We start from the raw sequence: 18429 nt of genomic DNA, 5'->3' as shown, positions 1-18429 counted from the left end.
AAACTTTCAGAAATAATGAGTATGGTAAAGTTGCAGGATACAAAATCAACATCGAAAAATCAGTTGTGTTTCTATACACTTACAACCAATTAGCAGAAAGCTAAATTAAGAACAATCCTGTTTATAATTGAAACAAAAAGAATAAAATACCTAAGAATAGACTTAACCAAAGATGTAAAAGATCTGTACACTGAAAACTATAAAACATTGTTGAAAGAAATTGGAGAAGACACACAGAAGTGGAAAGATATCCCATGCTCTTGGATCAGAAGAATTAACACAGTTAAAATGTCCATACTTCCTAAATCAATCTACAGATTCAATGCAATCCCTATCAAAATTCCAACAACATTCTTCACGGAAATAGAACAAAGAATCCTAAAATGCACGTGAAACAAGAAAAGACCCAGAATAGCCACAGGAATCCTGAGGAAAAAAAGAACAAAGCTGAAGGTACCACACAGATCAATGGAACAGAATTGAGAGCCCAGAAATAAACCCGTACATCTACGAACAGCTAATTTTCATCAAGGGAGCCAAGAACACACAATAGAGAAAGGAAGTTCTCTTCAATAAATGGTATTGGGAAAACTGGACAGCCACACGCAAAAGAATGAAAGTAGACCATTATCTTACACCAAACAGAAAAATTAACTCCAAATGGATCAAAGACTTGAATGTAAGACCTGAAACTGTGAAGCTTCTAAAAGAAAACATAAGCAGTACACTCTTCGACATCGGTACCATGTCTGATAGGGCAAGGGAAACAATAGAAAAATTAAACAAATGGGACTACATCAAACTAGAAAGCTTGTGCACAGCAAGAAAACCATGAACAAAACAAAAAGACAACCCAACAGTTGGAAGAAGATATTTGCAAACCATATATCTGATAAGAGGTTAGTACCCAAAATACATAAAGAACTCATACATCTCAACAACAACAAAAATAAAAACCCAGTTGAAAAATGGGCAAAAGATGTGAACAGACATTTCTCCAAAGAAGATACGATATACAGATGGCCAACAGGCACATGAAAAGATGTTCAGCATCATTAGCTATCAGGGAAATGAAAATCAAAACTACAATGGAATATCACCTTACTCCCATCAGAATGGCTATAATTACCAAGTCAGGAAACAACAATTATTGGGGAGGATGTGGAGAGAAGGGAACTCTCATACACTGCTGGTGGGAATGCAAATATGGAGAGTCCTCAAAAAATTAAGAATAGAACTACCATACGATCCAGCTGGTCCACTGCTGGGTATTTATGCAAAGAACATGAAAACACAAATATGTAAAGATATGTGCACTCCTGTGTTCATCGCAACATTATTCACAATAGCCAAGACTTGCAAGCAACCTACCTTCCCATCAAGGGACGAATAGATAAAGAAGATGTGATATGTACGCAGAATGGAATACTGCTCAGCCATAAGAAATGATGAAATCCAGCCATTTGGGACAACATGGATGGAACTTGAGGGTATTATGCTGAGTGAAATCAGTCAGAGGGAGAAAGTCAAATACCATATGATCTCACTCATAAGTAGAAGATAAAAATGACGACAAACAATCACATAGAAACAGAGATTGGGTTGGTGGTTACCAGATGGGACGGGGGAGGGGGGGAGGGCAAAAGGGGTGATTAGGCACATGTGTGTGGTGATGGATTGTAATTAGTCTTTGTGTGGGGAACATGATGTTCCTACACAGGAATCGAAATATAATGATGTACACATGAAATTTATATAATGTTAGAAACCAATGCTACCACAATAAAAAAAACAGTCTGCAAAGAGGGCGATAGAAATATGGAAATATATCTTGTTCTATAACCATTTGGGGTCATAATAAACAATGGTTTTATAAAGTTATTTTTATAAAAATGTTATAGAAGATACTGTTCATTGCATCACGGTCTTCTTTATGAGGACCATCAGCAAAAATTCTTGCTCCGTCTTAGTAAGAACATTTGTATTTTTTCCTCAAAAACTGGTCGTTTTAAGGTTATGAACACTGAGTGATATAACTGGCTAGGCTTCTCTTTTCCAGTTGTCTGATTCATAGCCCAATTTTTGGATCGCCTCTAGCACTATAATATAAAATTTTTAAAAATATCCTCAGTCCTGGATCTTGTATTTATCCTCACTTTTCTCACTTTCCCTTTTACTTTTCTTCTTTTATTCCCACTTTAATGTGGTGCTATGCAGAATGCAGAGTAAAATAAATTCATATTACATTTTATGGAAAGAATCATCTGGGTAGCTTTAAGAAAAGTCCTCATGTCTTGACCCCACTATACACCAGTTAAAATCACTTCATCTACAAGTAGGGCCAGGCATCCGTGGTTAAAATCTTCCAGGTGATTCTGATGTGCAGACAACTGAGAACTGCTCTAGAGAAAAGACTTCATATGTGCCCAGAGATACATACCAATCTATTTAATGTAACATTATTTGAAATAAGGAAAAATGGAAAACAACATAAATGTCCATCAGGAGGAAAAAAAATACATGTGCTGTGAAATGAAAGAAATAGACCCACATATGCCGTCAAGAGCAGATTTCAAAAGTGAGTGAAAACTCAGATTTCAGAAGAGCAGGAGAGCATCTGTCTAAAGTCCAGAAAACACAGAAAGCAATGCTATATGCTGTTCATGGGTACATATATATTATGATAAAAATATTAAAATGTACTAGAAATATACACAGCAATTATCTAATAGTGGCTGGATTTGGGGAGAATTGGAGAATGGGACTATGGAAGAGAGCAGAGATATCTTCAATTGTATTGGTTTTGTTTTATTTCTTTAACCAAAATTAAAATAGCTGAAAAAGTGACAAAATGTTGTGCTTTCCTATATTTTCATAGTGTCCAAAAATTTTAAAAATAGTTATTCAATAGTAATTGTAATACTGGCTCTTGAGACTCTGATATTTTGATGTCCTGTGCTACTTTTAAGTACAAAAATACCAATACAATTATTTAAATTTAAAAAAAAAATCTGAAATCTAGGGGCTGGCCCCATAGCCTAGTGCTTAAGATTGACACACCCAGCTTCAGCGGCATGGGTTAGGCTCCCAGGCATAGACATATGCTACTCGTTGGTGGCCATGTTGTGGTGGCGACCCACATACAAAATAGAGGAATACTGGCACAGATCTTAGCTCAGGGTGAATCTTCCTCAAGCAAAATGAGGAAGATTGGTAATAGATATTAGCTCAGGACGAATCTTCCTCAACAACAACAACAACAAAAATTGAAATCTGAATTATTTACATATTGAGATGTACCTAGAATATTATATACTGCATTGAAATTTTTATTTACTTTTTTAATTGAGGTAATGTTGGTTTATAACATTACATGAATTTTTCAAGTGTATATCAATATATTTCAATTTCTGTGTAGCCTACATCGTGTTCACCACCAATAGTCTAGTTGCCATCTGTCACTGTTGAAGTGTGCCCCTTTGCCCCTTTTGCCTCCTTCCCTTCTGGCAACCACCAATCTCTTCTCTGTACCTGTGTGTTTGTTTGTTGTTGTTGTTGTTTATCTTCCACATTTATTTAGAATAACAGAGGTATTGTGGCAGCCAAGAGCTTACAAATTGGCAGTTCTTAAAGGTTCCAGATGCAGGACTGAGACATCTGTTTGAGGAACTGAAAGGAGATCAATGTTGCGGAAGCATAATAAATGACAGAGTGGTGTAGAATGAGTTTGGAGAGACCGGGATCGTGGTAAAAAGTGTGGGTTTTATTCTAATTATAATGAAAAGTCATTGGAGTGTCTTAAGCAGGAGAGTGATACATTCTGATTCATGCTTTATAAGAAGATCACTTTGGTTGCTGTGGAGAGCATCGGTTCTTGGGGAGGGATGGCAAGAATGGAGTAACTTTGTTGGCAGCTGTTGCCATCATCCGCTCAGGAGATGATCTGGAGTACCTGGGCTGTTGGGTTAGCAGTGGAGGTGGTGGCAAGTAGGAGTCTTCAGACTACATTTGGAAGTGGAGCTGATGTAACTTCCTAGTGGACTGGGGATGAGGGAAACAGAGGTATCAAGGCTGAATCCTGGATTTCTTACTTGAGTGGTCAAGTGGATGACGGCGTCGTTTACTGAAATGCCGAAGACACGGAGAGAAAACATTGGGAAGTGACAGTCAAGGGTTAATGCTAGAGTTGCAGTTGGAAATTTTCATTCACTACTAAACTCAAGAGATGTTTAAAAATATTGTCCCTACTTTCTTATCGCTGATCCATACCCCAGACTTCTCCAGTCTGTTTTCTGTCTCTTCTACTCCACTAAAATTGCTCTAATCACAATTATCAGTCACCTTCATATTGGTCACTTTTCAGCTTCTCAGTAGCAGTCAAGACTTTTAATCCCTCCCTCATTCTTAAAGTGTTTAAAACCCAGTATCTGACTTTAAGGAAAGAGGCGTTTTCCTTCAATGAAATCATGTCCCAGATGCAAACTCCAATCCCCCTGTCCTCTAAGATCTGGTTATTAATTGCCTGCACACACATGCCACACCCTGGAAAGTCAGCTGCCTTGTTCCAAATTTCTTTGAATTTCAGAGTGGATTAGTTTGGTTATAAATTGTGTTTCTTTCCCTCCTTGGCCGTCCCTGTGCTTCGCTGTGTCAACGCAGATGGAAACTTAGCTCTTTTTCTTGCTTTGCACACGGTGAAAAATACATCCCATAAAGTCTTTGGTTTTGTAGTAGATTTTATTGAAAGTCTGGAGAGATGGAGGAGAGTTACACTGTAGAAATGTAAATAGCTAAAGAATCGATTATAAGATATTGCTGTTCTTTAACTATTTTTGAAATTCAAGCAGAGTATTCTGTCAAATTGCCCCGGCTTACTTTTTGTACTCTTTCCTCATTTTTTCGGAAGAAAATGAATCCTCCTATTTTCTTATGCATTAAAATTTGACTTCATCCAGCTCCAACCCTTTGCATATCCAAGAATAGACTGCTGGTTGAAGGGCTGAAGATGTCTCCCCTCTCATTAGTTCTTCCCGTTAGTCCCACCCCAGCTTCTTTGTCTTCCAGAAATCCCTCTAAGTGCCTTGGCCACTAATAATTTTCCCTGTTCACCACTGCTATCCTGGTTTTATTCTCGCTTTATGTATCTACTGCTGTTTTGACAGGATTAAAGGAAGAGAACAAAGAGTAAATGTGTAGGCTCTCAAGGCAGAAGTCGTTCTCTAAATTAAAAATGTGCACATCCTGTGATCCAGCAATTCCATTTTCTAGGGACAGATCCTGTAGCCAATTGTATTTTCCAAAGATGGCAGAGCAGCACCTCACATCCCACATGCTCTCCTGCAGCGGGGCCTTGCCAGGCCCCCATCAAGAGCAATTCGACTTCATTCCTTCCAGCCTGGAAAATAAGAATTGACCTATTTCTAACTGATGAAGGATGAGATAATGCACCCTTTTTTTTTTTTTTTTTTTTTTGATCTATGGAGAAGTTCCTTTACAAAGTTTCTTTAAAACCTTTAAAGGAAAGCAGTGATGTTTCATTTTCAAGAGCACTGCCACAATGTAAACACCTCAACTTGATTCCCACAGAACCTATTCTACAGTGGCATCTTGGGAGTGTAATGACCAAGAACGATGTCAGGAAATTGTATCCACATGTGGTAGATCTCACAGTGACAAAGTGCCCCTGCGCCAATGATGTAGCGTTACTTGGCTTCATTTTGAATGCAACACTTGACGGTGAGTTCACGGCTTTATGGAATGTTGGAAGAGGCGTTTTGTATTTTCTAACAGCGATGTTTAACTGGCAGTGCACGTTAAATGCATAGACGTAATGGAGTAAAAATGTTTCCTAAAAGCACTTAAGAACTGACTCTTTGTCACTTCACCTTGTCTACTTGCAAGTGTGATATTTTATTTTTTTCTCCGAGACTTTCTGCCACGTATTAACATGGTGACTTTAGTATCTTTCGTAATTCCCTTTATCCGCTGTCCTCTGTTAATATATTATTTCCTCTCGGAGATTATTCATTGTGTTTCTAATCCATCTGCTATTCTTGCCATGTGTAAATAGGTATTGTTGTTTTAAGATATCAGATTATTTTATTTATTGTGTATGTGTTTTTCCATTACTATAATATTTAATAGGATCTTTACACATTTAAGGATTGTTCTAGTTGTTTTTCTCAAGTAACTGATAACCTCCTAGTCCCCAAATTCAATGAATATAAAGGCAAAAAAAAAAAGAAATAAAAGAATTTAAAAATAAGAAACAAAATTTTCTTACTCATAGATAATTTATGTATCTATATAAAAATCCAAAAGAATCAACAGAAAAACTATCAGGACAAATATAGGAATGCCACAAAATCACAAAATTGAGGGGTATAATAACAATATATAAAAACCACCCCACCGAAGACTAATTAAAGATTATAATTTTTAAAATCCTATTCAGAAAGTAACAAACCTTCAAGAGGAACTTAGGAATCAACCAAAAAAAAAAGAGAGAATTGTAAGGTCTATTGTATAGAAATTATAAAACTTTAATGAAGGCCGTAAAGAAGACTAAAACAAATAAGATATTTTATGTTCATGAACAAGAACTCCTAGTATTATAAATATGTAATTCCATCCAAATTTGTCAATCAGTTCAAAACAATTCCAAGAAAAACTATACCAGTATTTTTGTGTGTATGGAAGGTAACAGGCCAATCCCAAAATTCATATGGGAGGCTGAAGTAACATGTGTAACGTAATTTTAAATAGAATATAAAGAACAAAAACTTGCCCTACTTGCCCTACTTGCCTGACTTGTTATAAAGTCATAGATCAAAACAGCATGCACTGGTATAGGGCTGGACAAATAGCCCTGGCCCCGGTTTTGTTGAATTCCTAATGGCTTCCAGTCTTTGAGCTCTCTCTAGTTAGAGCGCCTGCTTCTGCTGAGTTAGCTGAGTTAGAAATTGTGTCTCTTTCCCCTCTACCTCAACCAGGTAGAAACTCAGCTCCTTTTCCAGCTTTGTTCTGTGGATGCGAGCCTGGGGCTCCTCCTCCTTCTCTTTATCCAAACGCTAGTACCTGGAGCCACAGGGGAGGAGCCGTTCTCATCTGCATGTGCTCCCTCCTGCCACACCACTGACAGTCACAGGAAAGAAGGGGCAGTCTCTACTCCTGGGATCTCACTCACCAGACCGCCTCAACCTCCCAAGGAAAGAAACAGCTTCAGCAACCTGTTCTTTAGATGAGCTGGCTTTTCCTACGCTGGCCACCACTGTACCTAAGCCAAAAGGTTCCCACAGTATCAAGCTGCCTCTGGCTAAACTAGCAGTTCCTTTGCGAGGCCCTTTTTGTCCCCTTCTGGCCTCCATTCCACATGGAGTTGACGGTGGGAACAGGTATCCAGAAGCCCCATGTGTTCCCGTGTGGACTTATTACCCACCTTCCTTCTCTGTAACACTCCTAACACATCCATCACGCCTTTCATCCAAGTTTTATCAATCGCCCCCAGAAATCTAAGCTTCCCAGGTCACTTGTGGCCACCCTAGCCCACACTTCCTTTAGTTTCTCCCAAACTTCTGTCCCTCTCCATTCACCCAAATCCTTTCATTGGAATCTGTGGTCTGTCTTCAGGAAACTCCCGCACACTACTAATCTTTTCTCTGAGTGGCCTGTTAACCTTCTTGCCGTGAAGAGTGACCTGGCCATTCCCAGTTAGCATTCTCTCCCTTGCAGCCTTCTCACATGTCGCATGTCTCAGAGCCCAAGGGCAAGGTTATCCTCCTTGCTCCTTAGGGCTGCCTCTTAATAGTTACTCTCCTCTTCTTCAAAATGCCCAGTTCCTCTGAACTCAGACTTTACCTCCCTCTGACTCTTCTTGGGTGCCAGCCCGTGGCACTCACTCACTCATTGATGAGTTTAGCCTCTGGACCCCTGCCTTCCTCTCCACCTTATTTTTGTCACTATTTTCAGTGACTTCACCATCCATATGGATGACCATGCAATATGCAGTTTCAAGGCCTCCTCACCTCTAATGATCTTTCCTCCATCTTGCTTCTGTGGTCATATTCCTGGCATTGTCGGCTCTAACGATGTTACTATCTCTAAAATTTCCACGACAAGCATCTCATGCTCTGTCCACTACCTCCTGTTCTTTCAGTCTACTCTAGTACTCAACGTTCCAATATTTCTTTGGGTTCATTGAGACTTCATTATGTTGTACCTACCACTTTTTTCACCACCCAACATCCATATTTTCCTCTTTTCTCACCATAATTCGCATAGTCCATCCTTACAAATACCTCTGTAACTTTCTCGCTCTTCTCTTCTTCCATACCAGTACAACCCCAACTCTAGCAAACCACCTCTACTCCGGCACTGAAATAGCAGAATGTTTCTAGGAAAAAATTGCACACCAGTCTCACTTTAAAATTCCATCGACTGGTCTTGCTGTAAATTCACGATCATAAATTCAAGTGGGTACTCAGCACTGCCCAGAAGTCCTATCTTTCTTCCCCGGTATGTTTATTTTCCCACTCTGCAAAATGACCTTATGGCACCTCTTCCCACTCCTCAAACCCTCTATATCACTTCCTTTCCCTTTTCACTCTCAGCTATGCCTTTATATAATACTTCGTTCACGCTGGAGATCAAGATTGATCACAAGGAACTCCTTCATCATTACACCGGAAAACATTCCATCCAACTTTCATTTTTACTTGCATTTGCCTTTTTGCCTGTTGCATGGTGAGAAGTGTCTCTGCTGCTATCAAAGGGCACCTGTCACCCCTTGCATTCCGCCAGCCGTCTGAAGAGCCTTGCTCCTGCATCTTTCCTGAAAACTTCAACTTTCTCTCATGCATCATCACGCTCTCCCTCCTTATTGTATCAGATCCATTGACACACAAGCACAGCTTAACATCCCCCATCTTAAGCAAAATCTTCATTTATCTCACTTTACTCCCATCCCTCATTTCTCTCATCTCCTTCAAAGCAAAATTTATGGAAAGAATTTATTGTAGACAGTACTACATTTTCCACTTTCCATTTTTATCTTCATTCCACTACAAATCCGTCTTTTGTTCCCACCACTCTACTGAAACGGTTCTTCCCAAGATCACCCATGATCTCCAGATTGCCAATTCCAACAGTCAGTTCTTTACCCTTTTTCTACTTTCCCTCCCAGCAGCATTTGACACAGTTGACCACTATCCTCAAAACACTTTATTCTCCTAGCTTTCTTGACACCACCTTCAATTGCTTGTATCTTACCTCACTGGTCACTCCTTAGTTTTCTAGGCCAGCTCCTTTTTGGTGTGACCCCTAAAATGTTGATGAACCCAGGGCTTTGTCCTCATCTCTCTTTCTTTATGTAACCACGTTCTTTCTCTGGGAAACTTAATGCGGTCTCATAATAATAATGCCGTCTTCAGGCTGATAATTCCCAAATCTATATTTCTCATGCTGACTGCTCCTTTGAGACCAGACTCCCATAGTCAATCGTCTATTTTGCGTTTCCTCTTGATGTCTAATGAGCGTCTCAAATATGAAAAGTCTAATCCAGAACTGTTGATGCTTCATTCCCTAAAATCCGTTCCTTTCCAGTATTCCTCAACTCATTTCACATCCAGTTATTCAAAACTAAAATCCAGGGCACGTTCTTGACTACTTCTATTCTCATGACATTCCAGAATGGTGCTATACCTGGTGTCCATCCCCAACACGACCACTTCTGTCCTCTGCTAAAATCTTATGTCAAGTCAACACTGTTTTTCCATGAGACTAATCACAGCCTCTTAAGTGGTCTCCCTGTTTGTATTCTTGCCCCAGGACAACCCACCCTCCATACAGCCACCAGAGTGATCTCAAGTGTCAACCAAGCCACATCACTTTCCTGCTTCAAACATCCCAGTGGCTTCCCTTTCCCCTTTAGAATAAAATCCAGACTCTTCCCAATGATCCACATCAGCTTCGGTAACCCTGGGATACAGTTGTGGTCAGTTTGTCATAGAGAGCGGCCTGTAACTTAATTTCATTCCATCTTCTTAACCAGAATAAAGCATTTATTTTACTGCTTCCTTCTCCATTGAATGTTTTTAAACTTCCCATGAGTCTGGCCATGTGATATCGTGCTGGACACCCATCATCATCCTCACTTAGAATGCAGTACAGCTAGCCTGTTACCTGCAGAACTGGGCTTAATGCTTAGAAAGGCAAAGCTTGTCTTTAGCTTTCCTCTTCCCGGAAAAAGTAGACAATAATAATACTTCCTTCCTCATCTCTTCCTATGCGGAAAAGAGCTGGGAGTTAAAAGAAACACTTCACAGCGTGAGTGGTCCTACATTCATCTTTTGGAAACAGAGTATATACATTAGCGTATCAACTGTCTTCAGGCCCCCCCTGTCCCCCACCGTCCACAGTAGTTATGCCTGTTGACCAGACTTCAGAGTGACATTCTACATTTAAAACACAAAAGACTCTTAATCTTCCCAACCATGGCCAAGGAAAGGTGGGACCAGGAACAAAGCGCTTTCAGTATTTGCAATATGTTCATTCTTCTTCTTTTAATAGGTTCTCATGAAGCATTAGCAAATATATTTCTTATTTTTTAAATCACTGATATTAAAGTAAATCAAACATAGTTTCTTGCCTCTTGGAGGTTACATTTTAATTTTCTTCTTTGGAGTTTTTTTTTTTTTTTTTATTGTTGACTACGATTACATTCCTGAAATAGGAACATATTTATGTTTAGAAGAAAATTGTCAAGGAGGAAAAATTCTTCCTCTATCCTCTTATGTTCAACAAATGGGGGCCTGCAAATTAAACTAAAAAAGACAGATCAGCAAGAGAAAAGGCATGCAATTTTTATTAATATTTACATTCATGGGAGTTTTCAGAAAAGAAGTGATACTCAAAGAACTGGTTAAACTTGGGGGGATATATACATTATAACAAAGGAAGAGGGTCTGGGCCTCAAGGGGCGGTAAATTATGGGGAGTGACCAGGAAGTATGTGATGGGACCAACGGGAGATAAGAGTTATTTTAGTAAAGTCTGTTTATGCAAACTTGTCTCAGTGTTGACTCCCCATCTCTGGCGATAAAAATGCTCTTCTCTTCCTGGTGGTGGGAGGGGAAGGGTACCTTTCTCAAGGGGAAATTTATGCCCTGCTTTTAGGTAAATAAGGGGAGGGCAGAGGACTCTGCCTGCTTCTGTTGATTCTCAATTGCCTCCGTTTCAAAATAATCCTCATGCCGAAGTGGTGTATTTTGATCCCCTTGAATTTAAAACAAAATCTATAATAATTAAATCAGATAGTTGGCTAAAATCCCGTGGTATAAACTGAAGTTACTTCATCTTTCCAGCTCGGGGAAGCAAGATTCAGACTGTGGGGAGGTGTGTTGAGGCAGGGCCGTAGAAAGGGTTGGAAGGTGGAGCGGACTGGCCCCTAAAGACCCAGCACCGTGGGAGTGAGTGACTCACTCTGCAGAGTCATTCAGGCTTAATGCTTCTTTCCTCTCACGGTAGGTGTTTACATAGGCCTCAGCTTTTCGGGATTTTGGAATTATGACAATACCACGTGGTATAACCTGACGGATATGATCTATTCCCAAGTCGGAGAAGGTAATGCCTCTAACAGTGCCTTCGTCTTCAGCATTTCGTTTCTGTCATCACTTGATCAATATTTATGAAATGTCTTTCTTTGCCGAGGAGGTTTTTAACCCGTGGTGTGATTTCTTCCTTTAGAACACACAGAGCTTTCAGTGGTGGACATGGTTTTAACAAATCATTTTTTAGTTATCCTTACCTCTTTGGGTCTTTTTATAAGTGGAGATCTTCGTTATCCATCATCCTCTGTCTTAACGGTACGTGAATTGCTTTCTAACTAAGAGTTAACCTTCAATATCTTCTGTGACGTAAAGTAAAAATATTGGACACTTGAGTTATATGTGGTATAGCTCAGAATTGAAATGCTTCTTCCTTTTGAAAAATGCAAAAGCATCACATGGCAACTTTCTCCTTTGCCTTATAGTGTGGAATATGTGATTTGAAAATGGTGCTAGTTTTATTGCTATACAGGTTTATAGTAAGTTTAAATACTGCAAATAGAAAACACTTTGTCTATCTAACTACCTGTCTATCTATCTATAGTTACATATGACCCCAAAATGCTTGAGGGTGATTTACAAAGAGAAATATAGTATTACAAAGTAACGTAAGTTAAAAGTAAGTTTTGGGACTGAGAGAAGGGGAATGCAGATTTTGGTGAGGATACGCAGTCTGCATACCGTGACATTCTTAAACATGTTAATAAACACCTCTCAAAGAATGACCACCCAGAAAAAAGAGCGGTAGGAAAGCCTTAGGAGCAGTAGAAGAAAAGATAAAGGGGAACATAGAAGGGGCAATTGTATCGGCTGAGAAGCAGGTATTTCATACACATGGTAACTGTCCTCTTTCTTCAGGGTACGAGTATTCACAGCCTCCTGTCCTTCCTCAAAGTCTCTGAGAAAGTACCATTTGATGCTCAGACATCTAATAGCTCTGGCCTCTTATGTGCTTTTCATTTGATTGCTAAAGTGGAGAGTTGAAGCCAGGGGCTGTGACCTGAGGTCAAAGCACAGAGAGTTAGGCCCGGGCTGTGCATCCTGAGGGCCTCGTCTAGGGGCTGCCCTGGGCTGGGCGGAAGACGTGGAGGAGTGACAGGATCCGGGAGTTCCTTCCTAATCCCCAGTGGGGGCAGACTCCGTATCTTTCTGCACACTTAACGCCTCCATTGAAATCATTAGGAGGTGAGGCTGTGATCTCAAGTCCTTTCTGGCATTAAGTTGAAGTATAAGTAAATTGATCAAATGGTGCAACAAGGCAAAGACCGAGGGGCGAATCTCCAGGATGTTGTGTAAATGACTTTAGAGGCTGGTTTTAGTGTTTGACTCCTAAATGCTGGGATGTAAAAAGCATCATTTCTTTTAGCTTAATTTAAATTGCTATGTTTTGTTATGCCTTCTGATATGCAAGCGAAAATTAAAGTTTCTTTTCTTTCCTTCTAGTTTTCAAGGGCAGACTTTTGTGGTTTCGAAAGGGTAAGAAGCTTTAAGTTTCCAAGGGTTGGTTAAAACCCTTGGTGACCTAAGAGATGAGATAAGACAAGAATTCATAATATAGATTATTCCTGATACTATACTATAATTTACAGTTTGAACTAAAAGAAAGTATTTCCAGGGACGATTAAGCAATGATCTCCCCTTCTGTTTCAAAGGAAGAAATGTCCCCTCGTTGTTTCCGAGGCCGCCCCCACCCCTTCTTTGTATGTTCTGTCCAGGATTGCTGTGGTGGTTCAGGTGTGTGCTGCACACGGTGCCCGGTTGAAAAGAGACTGGGAACTGGAGTCTGGCCAATACTTTACTCCCAGATCCATCACCCGCCGTGTAGAGCTGTGCCCACCTGGAGAAAAGGGCGCTCTCTCTAATTTGCACACAGGTGCCACATAAGCTAACCACAGCTCTGATTCTGGCCTTTTTTGGGGGGATTTTGTTCCATCAGTTATCCTCCCTCTCGGGAGAAAGTCAAGTTTTGTGATTCAACTAGTTTGTTCCCATCAACATATAAGCATACTTCAACTTGGAAGCCACAGCACAATTACGGGTATTCTTAGCCTGTGCCACGTCCCTTCCCCATTCCATCCTCATACAGTCTTGTGGGCACACACCCACATGTGCACACACGCACACTCTCACACTATCCAGAAGGAAGGAGCACTTATTTCTCAGGAAGCAAATGGAACTGACTTCTTGCCATACTCATCGTACTCATCAGAGGAAATGTGAAGGAGAAAACAACTAAAAAATAATCCATCAGTTCCACAACAAGCAAAAGAGGAAGAAAACATGCAAAGAGAAAAGAATGGGAAGCCAACTATAAAGTAAGATGGCGGAAATCAATCCAAATATAGCGGCTGTTATAATCAATATAAATGAGTATTATAGAAAACTAAAGATAATCTAGCTATATGCTAATTGCAAGAGGTATACCTAAAAGTGAATCACACAAAAAATTGTAAAATAAAGTGATGGAAGATTGTAATCTGAGCTTTGCTCCCTGCCCCTCAGCTCCGCTAACTTCCATCTCTGGTCTGCCTGCCTGTTAGGTCAGAGGTGTTTGGGGGCTGCTGGACAGCTGGACCCACTCGAAGCCCAAGCTTTGAGGAATCCCACTGAGGAGACCTGGCCCGTGAGAGCAAGGCATCTGGGAACACAGAGATGCAGGCGGAGGACTGGGAGGTGGGGGATCCTGGAGGAGCTTGGCTTGCAGAGCTCCATGAACAACCAGGGAAGGTTTCTAGCAGCCGTGCAAGTGTGGCTGGTCTCCGAGCCAGCAGCCTAGTGGGAAGGCTGCATTCTCCCCGTGCCTGAGGTGGGCAGGCTGACGGAGACCTGGCAGCAAGGAAGCCTCTTTCTGGTTCGGTGGTGAGGGAGAACAGCAGCCCGGAGGAGAGTGACCACGTGGCCGTCTGTCACTCCAGTGTTGCCACACTCTGAGCGGCTCCCCAAACCGGACCTGAGCCCGCCCTTCAAAATGCATCTAACCTAGCCCAGCATCCTGAGAATGTAAGATCATTAGAATCAAAATATACAGCAGAGTTGCTGATGGAGAAAGCAACAACTGAACAAGAACAGCAAGACCTAATTAATTCATTTAACAGTTATCCAGTGAGCACCTGTTATGAGTTTACTGTCATTGGCACTGGGATATGAGCAAGAAGAAAAGACAGCCAATGTCCGTAAGGAGTTTCAAGTGCAGCATAAAAGTACTTCCTGGGACTAAATACCACAAATTGCAATTAAAAAAATGGGATGTATTGAGGGATAGACTAGCCACTGTTTAGATGCAGGTGAGTGACGTGGAAGATCAAGAGAAAGCAACTTCTCAAACCATCGAGGGAAGATAGATGGAAATCACGAGGTTGAAAATGAGCCTTTGAGGAGGATCTGGATGGTATAAGAGGTGAGTGCTAGAGTTTTCAGAGGGAATGAAAAAGGGGCAGATAGAAGAGAGTCAATACTACAACTAACAATGGAAGAAAATTACCCTGAGATTAAGAAAGATCCAAGACTATATACTGAAAAGGTCGACTAAATCCTGACAGGGCTGAAACAAATGTACGCGTAGGCTTATCCTAGATATGTTTCTGAATTTGGAGGTTAAGGGGAAAATACTACAGGTTTCCAGACAGAAAGAAAATCAACGTCTACAGGCTATCAAAACAAAGGGACCAAAGTCCAAAAATCCTATTTCCAGCCAAGAGATTATTCATCTTTCAGATTAAGAAAGAATTTAGAGAGTGTACCACCCAGTTATTCCAACTAAGGAAAATACTCAAGAAAGAGCTTTAACATAATAAACAAATGAGAAGAGAGATTAGGGAGATAAAGAGAAGAGGAAAGAGTGATGAGCAACGTTTAGCTGTTTCTCTCATTTCACCTACCTCTCATAGCTATCTATTTATATGTTTTCTGCCTACCTATATAAATCAGAGTGCAGTGCTAGATGAGGCATCTTGAAACAGAGAGGACATGTAGTAGGGAAGTTAGAAGTTTCAACATCTAAAAATATTATTTTCAAATAATAGTCCATTCCCATAGTTAAAAATCAAAAAAGTTATATAAAGATATACACTGAGAAGTCTCACTCCCACCTTGTATATACTCACCATGCTTCACCCTGGCCCCTACAGGAAACTATTTTTATTATTTTATATCTTTTCAGTGATTTTTAAATGTAAATTCAAATAATTATGAATATATAGTCTTCTCTTCACTTTGTTACACCATATACTAAATATATACATATCTTGTAGTTTTCACTTACCAATATATCAGGGGAAAAATTCCATATTCATATGTAGAGAATGGCCTTTTTATTCTTCATTTATTTTTATAGCTGCAAGTATTCCATTGTGCGGCCTTACCGGAATTTACTTATGCTGAACCCTATCAATGGACATTTGGGTAGTTTTCTAATCTTTTGCTATTACAAACAATGCTACCATTAATAATTTTGTACCCAGCAAGTTTATATGTGTCCACGCATATTGGGACAACACACTCCTTAAACTTGGATTGGCAGATTAAGGAGTAAATGCTTATGCAATATTAAAAGGTAATGACAAATTGCCCTTCATAGAGGTTTTTGCCGTTTGCAAGGATATTATAATAAATCCTCTTGAGCTAAAATATCTCAGCGAAACTCAGGGGTTTTTAGTAGTGATGAGAGAGAAGGGGAATACGAGGGGTCACAGGGTAGTGAGATAGTGTGGGAGAGAGGAAAGGGGAAAAGTGAACTTGTTCATGAAAGCATAGGGGGTAGGGGGTTACCTTTGGATGAGACCTCTTTCATGATGATTGAAGGAAGGCTGGTAAGTATCAGGTGTATGTGGCTGCTCAGGCGGATAGTTGAAGGGGTTAACACTTGATGATTTATTCATTCGCTTATTCGTCTATTCAACAAATATTTGTTGAGCACTTCCCATATGCCAGGCTTGTTTGGACAAAGAGGATTCCAGAGTGAACAAGATGGATAGGGTCCCTGCTGTTGTGTAGATTACCATTCTATTGTGGGAGATAGACTGTAAACAAGTACACAAAAAAATGCATACTATGATTGTAGATAATAATATGAGCTTATTGAAATTAAAGCAGATAAGGGAAATAGACAGTGAAGGGGAGATAATATTGTATTTTCAATAAGGTGATTATAACAGGCTTCTCCAAGGGGGTGAAATTCAAGCAGAAACTCAACGACTTGAAGGAATGATTTCAACAAAGCGTTTCCAGACAGAGGGAATGTTGAGTACAAAGACTCTAAATTGGGAACTTGGCATGAGGCAACGTCTGTTAGTTAGCCACCAAAATCTGTTTAGTGGAAATAGCAGGGGCTTTGGGTTGCTTCTTTAAGGATAAAATTCAAACTCTTGTGAGACAAGATCCTTTGAAGTCAGAGCCTTCCTCACCTCCTCAGCCTCGTCACCCACCCCTCACCTCGTGCCGTCCTTTCCAGCCGCGCTAAACTACTCGCCTTCCCTGAAGTCAGCCAACATTTCTTGCAGCTCAAATCCTTCGCATAAAATGTTTTATCTTCTTAGCATGCACTCCCTCCTCCTCTCTTCAACGTCACTGGAGAATTTCTATTCATTCTTCAGGAATCTCTCCCTGACCGCCAAGGTGCCCTTCCTGGGCAATCGCAAAGCTCTCAACACGAATTCTTGTCGTTTATCACACTCTTTTGTCTGTTTGGCCCCCTGACTAGCCTCACAAGACTTTAGGTTTCATGTCAAGGACCATCTTAGTTACCGTCGTATGCTAACAAGTTACTACACTGCTCGCGCAGAGGCGGCCTCAGTATTTGCTGAATCAATGAGTGAATAAATCTTGTCCTAGCTCGTTAGCCATGTAACATGTGACTTTGGATAAGTTGTATAACTCCCTGGACATCGATTTCTTTATTTTAAAATGCGTATAATAATGTCCACCTCTTAGAGGTGAGGTGATTAAATAGCGTTACATGAGAAAAAACTCAGCACAGTTCATAAAACAAAGCAGAAACTTAAAAGAAAAAATAACTGGCTTCTCTTCCCTACACAGATAGTCAGAACCTTTTGAAGGCAAATGACAGAAACCAAAGCAAAACTGATTTTAGCAAAGGAGGGGACGTTGTTGGCTCATGTAAATAGGGAATTCAAGGGGTGAATGAATCCGGCCTCCAGACGTGACTGGATTTACTGCCTAAGAGATTGGTAGGACTCAGTCTTCTCAAGGTCTGGGCCTGCTCTCCTCTATTTTAGCTTCATTCTCAGTAGGTTTTTCTCCAGTTGTTAATAAGAATAGCCATCAGGCTTATATGCAATCAGTTTAGCAACCCCAACAGGAAAAAAGTGTCTCTTTCCCAGTGGTTCCAGCACATCTCAGGGCCGACTCATTACCCAGACTTGGATCATGTGTTCGTCCCGACCAATCCTCGTGACTGTCAATCAGGCCTCGGTCATGAGCTTATCCTTAGAATGAAGGTGGCCGGATCGGAAATTGTCCCCAAGGATAATCGTTGGGCTGTTACTACTTTGATTCCAGGTAGGAAAAAAACAAGGAATCTAAAGAGAAAGAAAAGGAATGAGTTAGGGCCCAATAAAGATTCTATATTAATTGCCCAGATGTTGTGATAATTACGGCATCCTGCAAACCTGAAGATTTATATGAGAACTCAAAAGATTCATTTGATATAACACCTTAGCTTGAAGATACCACACCATTCAGATAAATTCTTGTCCATTCCATTTTAAAGGACTTTTTTGTTTGTCTAGAAGTTTTATTGAGATATAATTCACATTGCATAAAATGCACCCTTTAGGGGCTGGCCCTCTAGCCTAGTGGTTAAGTTCAGT

General features: G+C 40.3%; 1 protein-coding gene across 38 annotated transcripts in view; it reads left to right on the top strand.

The window, feature by feature from the left end:
* CATSPERB (cation channel sperm associated auxiliary subunit beta) overlaps positions 1–18429 on the top strand; it is a 138970-nt gene that overhangs the window by 59132 nt on the left and 61409 nt on the right. For all 38 annotated transcript variants that reach the window (XR_011533101.1, XR_011533099.1, XR_011533100.1 and 35 more), the window contains 4 exons: positions 5587–5736; positions 11523–11618; positions 11742–11860; positions 13046–13078. Coding sequence is in view for 35 of the 38 variants with exons in the window: in XM_070594447.1 (XP_070450548.1) it covers positions 5587–5736; positions 11523–11618; positions 11742–11860; positions 13046–13078 (398 nt within the window). In the remaining 3 variants the exon portion in view is untranslated. The remainder of the gene's footprint in view (positions 1–5586; positions 5737–11522; positions 11619–11741; positions 11861–13045; positions 13079–18429) is intronic.

Source organism: Equus przewalskii, chromosome 25, assembly GCF_037783145.1.
Source record: "Equus przewalskii isolate Varuska chromosome 25, EquPr2, whole genome shotgun sequence".
Classification (NCBI taxonomy): Eukaryota; Metazoa; Chordata; class Mammalia; order Perissodactyla; family Equidae; genus Equus; species Equus przewalskii.
This window is presented reverse-complemented; position numbering and strand designations above follow the sequence as displayed.